The sequence below is a fragment of the Saccostrea cucullata genome, unplaced genomic scaffold, assembly GCF_032062105.1.
Source record: "Saccostrea cucullata isolate Sc308-1 unplaced genomic scaffold, CSIRO_AGI_Scuc_v1 ctg2268, whole genome shotgun sequence".
Classification (NCBI taxonomy): Eukaryota; Metazoa; Mollusca; class Bivalvia; order Ostreida; family Ostreidae; genus Saccostrea; species Saccostrea cuccullata.
Genome location: NW_026939218.1, coordinates 1 through 13,180, shown reverse-complemented (window position 1 = coordinate 13,180; position 13,180 = coordinate 1). Strand labels below are relative to the sequence as shown.

Sequence of the window (13,180 nt, the reverse complement as noted above, 5' to 3'; positions counted from 1 at the left end):
AATGCGCAAAAACAAATGTCACACGAATGTCATCGCGATACACATATGATGATGTGACATATCACAGTCTCTCCATAGATCTGGATGGAACTCCTTGACTCAGAAACCTGAAGTAAGCTAAGCTTCACACTCACAGTTCAAATAGAATATTACTACATGCCATAACAAATGATGATGTGTTATCTGATTATGATATATGTATAACATAGGTTGACTTTTATGAATAATCTATACATAGATTAATAAAAATAACTTTCTATTTCAGAACAACAACAAACATGAATGGAAAATATGACTATGAAAATGGATCAATGAAAAAAAATGACAACAAAAATGACAGAGGTATGTAAGGATGACAATAACAATGCATATATTTTACTCTTCTGTGTAAACATTAAAAGGTACAAGCTCAACCCTCTTATTCATTCTCTCACTTAAACTAGTACTGTCCCGCTTAAAACAACTTAAACTGCCATCAGGCCTCTCATGCATCTCAAACCTCTCGTCCCTAGAAAAATACAATCTCTCTCGCTCACTCTTATTCCTCTTAATACTATCCAGCTCAAACTTCAATCTCCTGTTCTCCTTCTCATCCTCACGCCTAAGCTCTCTCTCCCTCTGAATCTCGCTACTTTCGTTCAACCTCTTCCTCGCCATCTCACGCATTCTCTCTAACCGTTCTATCTCTTCACTGATACAAGATACAAAAGACTCTAAATCCTCTCTACTTTCAGGTACTGAAGAAAATGGCAGAAAGTCAGTCTGGCACGAAGCTGTAGAAGTAGATATGGACGGCGCGGATGATACACTAGGTGTGGATGATGAAGCTTGTACGGTAGATGACGGTAAGGACACGGACGCTGGAGATGCGGACACAATAGGCTCAGGTGGAGACAACGAAGAGGCAGACTGCACAGGTGGCTCAGATGGTGGTGGCATCACAGCTGGCAGAGTGCCTGGGTCCCGCAGGGAAGCGACAAACTTCAAACTCCCTGGATCAACATAGCCCTTGTTAGGAAGGATGGTAGGCTGACAATTCACTAAAAAGTTCTCGAGGGCAGCGCCTTGTAATCTATGAATGGATCTCAGATGGAATTTAATGTCCGTACGTCTCTTGCAGGAAGAGGTACACCCGGGGATGGAACATCTATACGTACAGGTGGTGTTCTTGTGCTTGGCGTCCCAGTGGCGTGCATACGACTTCCGAGTTGAAAAAATGGTAGATCCACAGGACAGGACAGGGCATGTCATCCCCTGAGTATAAGTGAAAGGACAGACAGAGTTGTCAAGCAAGTCATCAAACTGCAGGAGGTCGTCATCTCCAATAAGAATGTCTAATACGTCAGTGTCCATTACTGAAAATCAATAATTCAGTTATTAATAACTTGCAAATAAATTGCCATAATAGTTACAAGTTTCAGTATTACTGTATAAATGTAAAATACTCAAAATACTAGACAGTGTCAAAGCAATCTGTATACCATATAGATATATATGTCACAATGACATTTTTAACCTTGACCTCAAGGATACACCTTGATAATTTTCTCTTTATGAAATCAAGAAAAGTTCATGTCATACTACTCGGTATACAATAACCGACCATAGTGTTATAATAAACATTCCCATATAGATCTATACTATGACCTAACACAAGGTTGCAATAACCTTTCACTAATATACATATCTCTGAAAGCATATGAGTACAATATCAATGACTTTCCAGAATTTTATTTCTATACATATGATTTGCATGTATCTGCTCATGTCAAACAACAAGGTTTCATATCATAAAGCATATATGGTATAAACTGTAATGATACTACGGTACTGTCATGATTGACTTTGGTTTCAATAACCATGTTTGTTTCTGAATGGTATTCACATGTTTATATAGTAATGTCTGAAACTGCAAAGATTATGCTTTGTATGCGTTTTGTACTGAATGTTTGGTAGGATATTAATAATCTTCATTAGTACACTGAGAAATTTAAGATGATATGGCGATGACTGATGATAATGACACATGATTACATGATGGTTGAAATTGAATTGTATGAAAGCCAACAAAGTTATGGTGAATATTTGAGTGGAGCTTTGATTTGTCTCCCATATCGAGTGTGTTGAGGAGATGCCTCTTTCATGTCTTGACTATGCATGTAGCTCAATTCATCTGAGTCTTCATTGTCCTCTGTGTATGAATCTAATGATGGTGTGTTACTGTACATAACTGGCATTTCTTCTGATATGTATGGCTTTAGATGGTCAACATGGACCACTAACCACTACACCTGTTTGACAACATTGTATTTTGTACGTAACATTACTTATTTTCTTAATAATCTGGTATGGACCTCGCCAACCTAGGCCTAATTTTTGTTTTGCCCAAGGTGGATACCATCTCCACACAAAATCGCCATTATTGTATATTCGTGGTTTAAGTTTTTCATCATAATATTTTTTCTGTCGTTTAAAGCTTGCATCTAATTGCTCACCAGCATGCTGAAATGCTGAAGACAAAGCTTCTTGTACAAATTCAACATATTCACTCTCACAAGTAATTTCATTGTAATTTGGTGGATTACCCGCTATAATGTCAATTGGAAAGTTTATTTCTCGACCTAACATAAGTAAATTGGGTGAACATTTAGTACTTTCATGAATGGCTGCGCGATAAGCCATCATTACATAGGGTATATGGTCATCCCAGTCGTTTCTATGTTTATTAACGAATAAGGCCAGCATTTGTTGAAGTGTGCGATTAAATCGCTCAACCATCCCGTCCGATTGAGGTCGGTAGGGTGTGGTTCGGGTCTTGGATATACCAAGTCTGGCACATAATTCGGAAAATAAAGTAGATTCGAACTCTCTACCCTGATCAGTATGAATGCGACGGGGAGTTCCAAAACGACATATAAATTCAGTGATTAAAACATCTGCTACAGTTTGTGCAGTATGGTCACGTAGGGGAAATGACTCTTTCCATTTAGTAAAGTAGTCACCTATTACCATTATATATTCATTACCATTTTCGGTGATTGGGAGGGGTCCCATTATATCAATGGCAATACACTCTAAAGGTTGATAAGCAGGGCAATGCTGCATTGGTGATTTACCCAGACCAGGACCTTGTTTTCTACGTGCACACAGAGTGCAATTTTTGCACATTATATCAATGGCAATAAAATCTTTGGCGACTCTAAAGGTTGATAAGCAGGGCAATGCCATTCGGTACAACCAGCAGTAACTTTGAGGTATTTACCCAGACCAGGACCTTGGACGTTACTTTTCACATTTTCGACTTCATGCTGAAATGCTGAAGACAAACTTTACAAAAACATTTGCATTGTAATTTGAAGGGCCACCCCTCTCAATAGGGTGGGGTTTTCTACCACCAGATAAGCTAAACTTATGTGGAAGCATCCTGGGGTTGTTTACTTATAAAAATCATGAATGGGATAAAGTCAAACTTTTACATGGAAATATATAGGAAAAATATTTAAAAATCTTCTTCTCAGAAACTGTCCGGCATTCTTAGGTTTTTGTTAACCATGACCCCCGGGGATGGGGAATAAACTGGTTACATATATGAAAAATATTTAAAAATCTTCTCCTCAAGTTGGGCCCAGAAACAAAGCATAAAATCTCATTGGCGGATATGCAATCCATAAGTTTTAAAAATCTCTGATTAAAACCACTGGGCTAGAAGTGAAACTAATGTGGAAGCAGTCCAGGGTCTAAATCTTGGCCATTTTGGGGATAAAAGTTTTGCATATTACCATTATATATTCTTTACCAATCTTTTCTCAAGAACCACTGGGCCAGTAGTCAATGGTAAATTGTTCAAATCTGAAGGGGATAAGCAGGGCCACATGTGGGGAATCAAAGTTTTACATAGAAATATATGGGAAAATCTTTACCTCATTTTTTCTTATGTGGAAGCACAGGGTAGTGTAAGTTAAAGTCATGACCACCAGGGGTTTGATAATGGGGAATCAAGTTTATATAAAAAAATCTTTTCGCAAGAACCACTGCCAGAAAAGCTGAAACTTAAAGCATAATTTAAATTGTTCTATCATATCGACCATTTTACAATGTTGTATCAAAGCATATGTGTAAATTGTTTACATTATGTCTTTAGGTAGGGTGGGGTCACAAAATGTATAACAAGGGGGAAATCTGGTAAAGAACGGAATGCTTCTCAGGTGAGCGATGTGGCCCACGGGCCTCTTGTTAACAATAAGGTTTTCCCTTTGATTCCAAAGTTGGCGAATAGCTGGGTTACTCTTGTAAACATGATTTAAAGTTTCTGTTTTATTTTCAACCATTTCAAGGACCACTTTTATTGATGGGTCATCTGACTGAAGCTGAGATACGTAATCGTCAGACCACTTTTCTAACCAATTAGTAGTTCTGGAGATAGACTCACTCGAACTTTTAGATTTTACTATTGCAGACACGTTGCACCCTCAACTTTCTTGTCTACATCGACGTCGGGGTTTTCTTGACATAACGTCTGCATTAACATGCAAAGACCCCTTTCGATGCTGTATATCGAAATCGTAAGTATCTAAAGTGGTTATCCATCGGGCAACCATGCCTTCAGGTTCTTTGAAATTTCGGAGCCATTTTAATGAAGAATGGTCGGTCCTAAGTAAGAACTTTTTACCCCAAAGGTAATGTTTAAATTGTTTAACAAAAACTACCACAGCTAAAAGCTCGCGATAAGTAGTACAATATCGACGCTGAGTTTTTGATAAAGTCTTGCTTCCATACGCAATAACTTTCTCTTCTCCATTTTGAAGCTGAGACAGTACGGCGCCTATGCCATCATTTGAGGCATCAGTATCAAGAATAAAAGTATCGTATCGGTTCGGGTATGACAAAATTGGGGAAGAAACTAAAAGTTTCTTAAGAGTATTAAATGCTTTGTCGCAATCGTCGTTCCATATAAATGGGACGTCTTTTTGTGTAAGTCTATTTAGTGGATATGCCACTGTTGCAAAATCCGGTATAAATTTCCTATAGTACGAGGCTAAGCCAAGAAAACTCTTGATTTCCGTTACAGTTTCTGGCCTATCCCAATCTTGAACAGCGCGAGTTTTATTTGGGTCACATTGGACACCATCTTTTGACACTACGTGTCCAAGGAATGAAACCTCGTTTCTAAAAAGAACACATTTTTTAGGTTTTAATTTGAGATTTGCATCTCTAAATCTATCGAACACTGCTGTCAGATTTGACAATGTTTCTTCAAAAGTTTTCCCAAAAACGATAACATCATCTAGATAAACTAGACAACGTTCCCACTGTAAATTATGTAATATTAATTCCATTAACCGTTCAAAGGTCGCAGGACTATTTGTTAAGCCAAAAGGCATGACCTTGAACTGGTATAGTCCTTTATGAGTCGCAAAAGCAGTTTTTGATTTATCGTTTTCGTTCATGGCCACCTGCCAGTATCCACTAGCCATATCAAGTGTACAAAAGTACCTTGAGCCTGAAAGTGCATCTATTGACTCATCAATTCGGGGTAGGGGGTATGCGTCTTTGACGGTTATGTGATTTAATTTGCGGTAATCGACGCAAAATCGAGTACTTCCGTCTTTCTTTTTTACCAAAACTATGGGAGATGCCCATGGAGAAAAACTTGGTTCAATAACGTCTTGTTCGAGCATATTTTGTATTTCATTTTCAGCTATTTCTCGCTGAGCTAAAGGTAATCTTCTTGGGGGTAATTTGATTGGTTTATTATTACCAGTATCTATTGTATGAGTGACTTTGCTAGTACGACCTAACTTTCCATCTGAACTCACGAACACGTCAGTATATCGGTATAAAACCGAGGCTAACTTATTTTTTTCGTCAACGGTGAGCTCAGTTGAGATATTCTCAAGCATAACTTTTAAATGATCAGGTACCTCACAGGTCTGTGTTTCATTAATGTCAACTTTTGTCATTTTGTTTCCCTTGAAATCACATTCAACAAAATTTGAGAAACCTTGAATTGTCGCAACGGGCGTATTTTTCTTGAGTTCTATAGACTCAGAATTTGTATTGAGGATGGAGAAAACGAATTTACCCTCCCTGATATTTACAACTGATTTTGGAATTAATATTCCTTGATTTAGGTCACCACCAGTGTGAGGTTCAACGACACCCTCTGAACTCATAAATTTTGAATTTCCTATACTCCCCTCTACAAATTTCTCTGACTGACCAGAAATGGTTATGTCATCTGCGAGATAAACTCGTGCACATCCTAAACTGTGTTCACTTTCAAGTTTTACTTTAAAATCTGAAAATATTAAAATTCCCTTCCCCACATCAAATAAAACTTCATTTTTAGACAAAAAGTCTAGCCCAAGGATTCCAGAAAGCCCTCCCAATTCAGCAACAATAACTGATGTGATAAATGATTTATTTTCTAATGACAACTTAACTTCGGTCTTCCCATAAACTTGTAACGGTTCTCCGTCGGCGGTTTTAAGTTCATTTGTAACTTTTTCTAACTGATGTTCACTAAAACCGACCAGATCAAAAATTTCTTTTGAAATAAGGGTTACAGCTGACCCTGTGTCAATTAGCATATTCACACAAAAAGACTGTAAAATAACATTCGCGAACCAGCAAGATCCTGACAATGCAGATAAACGAAAATTACTGTTTGACCGTTTTGGAGATATGCACCGCTTTCTTAACACTTCTGGGACTGGACTTCCGGTCTCAAGGACAGTCCTGTCAGGTTTGGGTGATTGTTTGAGTTTGTGATAGAGGGTTTTGCATTGTTATTTAGAGAAGGGTTTTTGCGTTTTTCTGGACATTGACGGCTTGTATGACCTAATTTGTCACAGGTATAACACCTGATGTTGGGCTTACCAGTATCCCTATTTTCGGACTTCCGATTTTCTGGTGAATTTAGGGTGTTTATCGCAGTCTGGAGATCTTTCATTGTTTTTGTTATTTCTGCGAAAATAGCAAGTTCTCTTTCATTTTGCGGTTCAGAGGACTTAGTTTGATTGACTCTATTGTCTGTTTGAAGTGCCCTAACTGATTGGTTCAAGAATATATCTTGCTCTATATTGCGTGGCTTAATAGGTACGGACCTATGAGCACTTTCAAACGCCTCGTACTCAACAGCTAATGATATTGCCTTATCCAAAGTTGAAGGATGAGCAAACTGAACATATTTTTTAAGTTCTAAATCGCCGAGTCCGCTGATGTACTGATCAACGACCAAATTTTCACGACTACTCATTGGAATGTTTGGAAATGCACGATTTGCAATCCGGTTTAATGCGTAACCGTAATCAGAAACTGACTCTCCCCTAATTCTCTTTCTTACTCTGGATTCGCATCTATATGCGGTCTCTCTTTCTGAGGGACAAAACCTCTGAGAGAGTGAAAATTTAAGAAACGAATAATCAGACAATTGCTCTGGCGATAACTCGCTAAGTATTCGTTGTGCAACACGGCGTAAGGACATGGTTAATTGCAAAGCTTTCTCTGATTCGGACCAACGGTTCCATAAGGCTACTTGCTCAAAATGTTTCAGATAGTCTGGCCATTCAACGTTTTTACCGTCGAACTTATCGGGTTCTCTCTCTTTTCTAGTCATTGAATGAATATAACTTGAATTTGAACAACGTTCAGGTCCCCCGAAATTGTTTACACTATTTTCATTTTCTAAAAACTGAACTTGGGGTTTTCTAAATGGGGTTGAATGAACTGGGGAATGAAATGGCATAACACCGGGTGAAGCTCTCTCTTTTTTTGTCACGTGACTCGAAGTTGTCGAATTTGTGTTTGAACAACGTTTCAACAAAACGCATCCGATCGAGTGATTAGGATTAGGTTATATAGTTTTTAAAATTGGGTTTGTTTTATAAATCCCTTCTGACTTTGGGCTTAATTGTTTAATGAATGTTTGCTTTACAAAGTTTCAGTTTAAAAACTGAAAGTTGGGAGTTTTCTAAAACTCTATTGTCGAAACATGACGATTTTCAGGTGAGTAGGCAAGTTATTGTAAAAGCGAAATGGCATAACAGACCTTTCAAATCGGTGAAGCAGAAATCCCTGTATTTCTCACAAAAATCACGCATTTTAATCGGGAAACCCCTTTTTGTCACGTGTGACTGCATTCCTAAACAACGCAAGATGAATTTACTTCCTAAACAAGAACGTTCGAAATCTTTTAATTCTCATTTAAAAAACTGTGTTTAAAAACCAGTTTTTTAAACCCAATTTTTCGCAAGGAACACGAATTTGAGGTCAAATTTGCAATTTGTGGCCTCTTTTTCGATTTTGTCGAATCGGCATGTGTTTGAATATTGTGGAACAAGCCACGAGGTTTTGATACAGGAGATTCGCTCGAAAAATCTGTATTTTGTGTGTAAAGTTCGTTCTCTAATGCTGTATATGAACGATATCCTGGAGAGGGTCTATGAATTTCATCGTGTTTCTGTGAGGAAAATCCTCGATTTTGTGTGACATGACTGTCAGGAAATTCATTTTGACAAGACGCTGGCATTGGAGTAAAATCTCCTTGTGATTTTTGATTTATTTTTTCTGTGTTGGAAATTGAAAGGTATGTGAATTTTCAGTAATTTCGTGGAATTGTGGTGACTTTTTGTCAATGTGTGAGGATAAACCTCCATTGTTTGCGTGAAATTCCACGGCATCATGAAATACAGGGTCGTTCAGCCTGTGTACGTCTGAAGAAGGTATGTTGTTCACTTCAGCTACATTATTTTCTGAATTATTTGACAAACCTTGACTAGGATTTACAATCCTGTTAACCTCTGAGTCTGGTCGAGGCGAAAATAAATTTCGCAAACTTGCACTTATATTGTAAATCAAACGTGATGACATATCGGCTTTCAGAACACAGAATTCACAATAATTCAACACAGAATACTGAGTTTAAAACTCGAAGAACAAATTCAATACAAATATATCATGATTCTCGAATCCCGCGGACGAAGCCCCCAATAATTTCTGTAACAGGATGGTAGTTACTTTAAACAGTCCCGAGTGTAACGAGATCCCGAATCATGATATAAATGAATACAAAAACTTGTATTAAATTTAGATATAATTTATTGATGATAAGAATCAACAAAACAACAAAATAGAAAAGGGTGTGCAGTGGAAATTACCTGTAACGTTGGAGATTATGGAAAAATACTTTCACTAGTTTCAGGAATCAAGATTGGAAGGCAGAATATGTATAAATTAGACGCTATAAATAAAGATTTCAATGAAATGCTCCTGTAAAAATAATTATGACTGTATTGAATTATACGGAAAATCAGACTGTACGCGGATAGCGTTGGGAACGCCCGGATCCTAGCGGAGGAGTACCGGTTGTCAAGGACAACCGCACTCCGCCCCCAGGATCCAAGAGCGATAACTCGTATAACCGATAGGTGTCTCCACTACAATATATTGTCACCAGTTACACTCTAGACTTAAGGTCAAGATCTAGTAAATGAAAGGTGCCTACAGATTTATCAAACTTGAGAAATAAATACCTTTATTGATGCTTTACAACTTTAGTTTGGTCAAATAAGGTGTTTCGGGGCATAATTTGTAGGTAAACAAGATGAAAAACTGTATTTTAAACTGTCATTTTCAATGAAAAATGAAGAAAAGCAGTCATGAATATGGGAGTTTGTTTCGTATTCGGCAAAGAAAATGTATCCATATTGCCTACAGTCTCTCAGAAAACGGTAATTAGTATGTTCATGGCCTCTTCTTTAAATCAATATCAAATTTAATATAGGTATCCGGTTTACTTTTCATATGATTTCAAATTGAATGACATGAAAATACCCTATTTTCTACATAATTCTGCTAAAGCCGTAAAGTACGGGAAAAGATCTTGAAATTGATTATGACGTCATAATGGATCTAACACCAAAAAAATAGTCTCAAATTATTTACTAGATCTTGACAGATCTTAGTCATGAGACAGCTGTGTGAAACTGGCCCCCGGGTTTGGTTATTTTTCTCTACAAAAAGCTTGTTGATTTCCGTTCCGATTAATGACATTAGGCTGAATACCTATAACAATTTGTTTTTCCTAAATCTTTATTTCAGTGAGTAGAGGTAGGAGTGACCCTTTCATTGATTTTCTGAGTTTGTTTTCTCCAAATGTAATAATTGATATTTGTCTTTACTTCTCATTGTGTATAATGGTAATTTCTACTGTCTCTGAAAGTCTATGATTCTTTAGGTCTAGGCTATTTATCAGTGGATATAATGAAATTGATGTCATTAATGTGTGCAAATTATATTGGTCTAAACGAAATCAAAGGGAGTACAGTTACTGATATATGTAGCCAAAATCAATGTGATTGAATTTAACGGATTATATACAAATGAAATTCATCGCCGCTCAATGCTGCCAAGAATACCTGTATCGAGTAACACAGCCTCGGAGAAAGTGTGCTTTGTTACAACACACTTTGAAAAATTACGCACTTTGAAAAAAATTTTCGATGTGCGTTAAATTTGGGACCAAGCTAACGCACATTGAAAAAATTAATTTTTATCGACCATATTAACGCACTTTGAAAAAATATAAAGCTTGATAAATATTCTTACAAATAGTCAGTATGATAAGTAATTGACCCTGGTTGACTATCTTATTTTATTATAAGGTTACTTCAGGACGTACATGAGATATTGACGTTTTGAATTTTTATGTTTTGGATAATCTTATAATAGGAAATGGGTCTTTTAGAAAAATGGAAAGATGATTATTTGATATCATTATTTTGATTCGTTTATTTTTATTAAAAAGTATATATGTAAGAGGCTGTAGATATAAACAACTAAAAGCATCGCATTTTTAGCCGGGCTTATTGCTCAAAGAGCAATTGCCGGCTTATGTGATCCTGTTCAAGGCAGGATGTTAACCCAATAGTCGCCATTTTAAAGTTACGTGCAAAAATATAGTTCTTACTCTCAACCGCTTTTGAGATAATACAAACGCTAAATAAAGCAACAAAAATAAAACGAAGTTTTATCTATATAAAATAAACATTTGTAGTAATGACTTTGAAAACTTCATAAGTCAAAGAACATAGTTCATTAGCGTAAGGATTTTTGATAATCAGTGTTACCGTAGTTCTCTACACATACGAGGTAAAGCAGGAGAGGGAACCAGACTGGCCTGTTTGTTTACATTCAGCTGCGGTACCAGATTAATTCTGATTCTGACAAAATCGGACCGTGGTATTAGGATTGAAAAACTCACTGTCAGTGTCTTATCATTTATATTGATAGTTTTAAAATAATTTTTTCATCAGAATATAAACGTGATTCATGTAAGAAATCCATTCTACTCTGTAAATGAGCCCGGCTCTCTGTACTTCTGAGTACTCTGATTTTTCTTAAGAAAAGGGAGCAATTTGATTTTTCAGAACAATGAAAATTCTTTCTCTATCATACGTTTTAATGTACTTAAAAATTTCTAGGTTTCATCTATTTAAAGATAACTCATTCATTGAATTTTTCAATACTAGGTATGTAAATACACTGTATATATAAACATCTTAATGGAATAGCATTGGCATCGAAACCGGGTGAAGGTCGGGCAAGGTGAGGGGCTATGCCCCTTTTTATTTAGGAAAAATATACATCGTATAGGCATTGAAAATGCAGCTTAGTTTTAAAAATCTTCTTCTCAAGAACCACTGTGCCAGGAAAGATGAAACTTAAGTGGAAACATCCTCAGGTAGTGTAGATTCAAATTTGTACAAATCATGACCCCCGGGGGTAGGGCGGGGCCAAAATGGCCGACCAAAGTTTTGCATAGAAATATATAGGAAAATTCTTTAAAAATCTTCTTCTCAAGAATAGCAAAGCCATAATTGATCATATTTATATGGAAGCATGCTCAGGTAGTGTAGATTCAAATTTGTTCAAATCATGACCCCCGGGGGTAGGGTGGGGCCAAAATGGCCGACCACAGTTTTGCATAGAAATATATAGGAAAATTCTTTAAAAATCGTCTTCTCAAGAATAGCAAAGGCATGAATGGTCATATTTATATGAAAGCATCCTCAGGTAGTGTAGATTCAATTTTGTTCAAGTCATGACCCCCGGGGGTAAGGCGAGGCCAAAATGGCCGACCAAAGTTTTGCATAGAAATATATAGGAAAATTCTTTAAAAATCTTCTTCTCAAGAATAGCAAAGCCATAATTGATCATATTTATATGGAAGCATCCTCAGGTAGTGTAGATTCAAGTTTGTTCAAATCATGACCCCCGGGGGTAGGGTGGGGCCAAAATGGCCGACCAAAGTTTTACATAGAAAATTATAGGAAAATTCTTTAAAAATCTTCTCAAGAATAGCAAAGCCATAATTGATCATATTTATATGGAAGCATGCTCAGGTAGTGTAGATTCAAATTTGTTCAAGTCATGACCCCCAGGGGTAGGGCGGGGCCAAAATGGCCGACCACAGTTTTGCATAGAAATATATAGGAAAATTCTTTAAAAATCGTCTTCTCAAGAATAGCAAAGGCATGAATGGTCATATTTATATGAAAGCATCCTCAGGTAGTGTAGATTCAATTTTGTTCAAGTCATGACCCCCGGGGGTAAGGCGAGGCCAAAATGGCCGACCAAAGTTTTGCATAGAAATATATAGGAAAATTCTTTAAAAATCTTCTTCTCAAGAATAGCAAAGCCATAATTGATCATATTTATATGGAAGCATCCTCAGGTAGTGTGGATTTAATTTTGTTCTGAATCAAATCATGACCCCCGGGGGTAGGGTGGGGCCACAATGGCAGGCCACAGTTTTACATAGAAATATGTAGGAAAATTCTTTAAAAATCTTCTTCTCAAGAATAGCAAAGCCATGATTGATCATATTTATATGGAAGCATCCTCAGGTAGTGAAGATTCAAAATTGTTCAAATCATGACCCCCGGAGGTAGGGCGGGGCCAAAATGGCTGACCACAGTTTTACATAAAAATATTCAAAAAATTCTTTAAAAATCTTCTTCTCAAGAATTGCTAAGCCATAACTGATCATATTTATATGGAAGCATCCTCAGGTAGTGTAGATTCAAGTTTGTTCAAAGCATGACCCCCGAGGGTAGGGCGGGGCCACAATGGCCGGCCACAGTTTTACATAGAAATATATAGGAAGATTCTTTAAAAA

The 13,180-nt window shown here is 36.9% G+C and overlaps 1 protein-coding gene across 1 annotated transcript; it reads left to right on the top strand.

Moving 5' to 3' along the window:
* Nucleotides 1-254: 254 nt before the first annotated feature.
* LOC134252574 (uncharacterized) lies at nucleotides 255-1,395 on the top strand. Its single transcript, XM_062735077.1, has 3 exons — nucleotides 255-342; nucleotides 735-1,024; nucleotides 1,121-1,395. The coding sequence occupies exons 1-2, from the start codon at nucleotides 279-281 to the stop codon at nucleotides 1,004-1,006; spliced, it is 336 nt and encodes a 111-aa protein (XP_062591061.1). The 5' UTR covers nucleotides 255-278; the 3' UTR covers nucleotides 1,007-1,024; nucleotides 1,121-1,395.
* Nucleotides 1,396-13,180: the final 11,785 nt, after the last annotated feature.

What these genes read in the sequence shown, in the direction of transcription:
- LOC134252574 (XM_062735077.1), top strand. Translation starts at nt 279, where the DNA reads ATGAATGGAAAATATGACTATGAAAATGGATCAATGAAAAAAAATGAC. An exon ending in TGACAACAAAAATGACAGAG is followed by an intron (nt 343 to 734) that starts GTATGTAAGGAT and finishes CTCTACTTTCAG; the next exon opens with GTACTGAAGAAAATGGCAGA.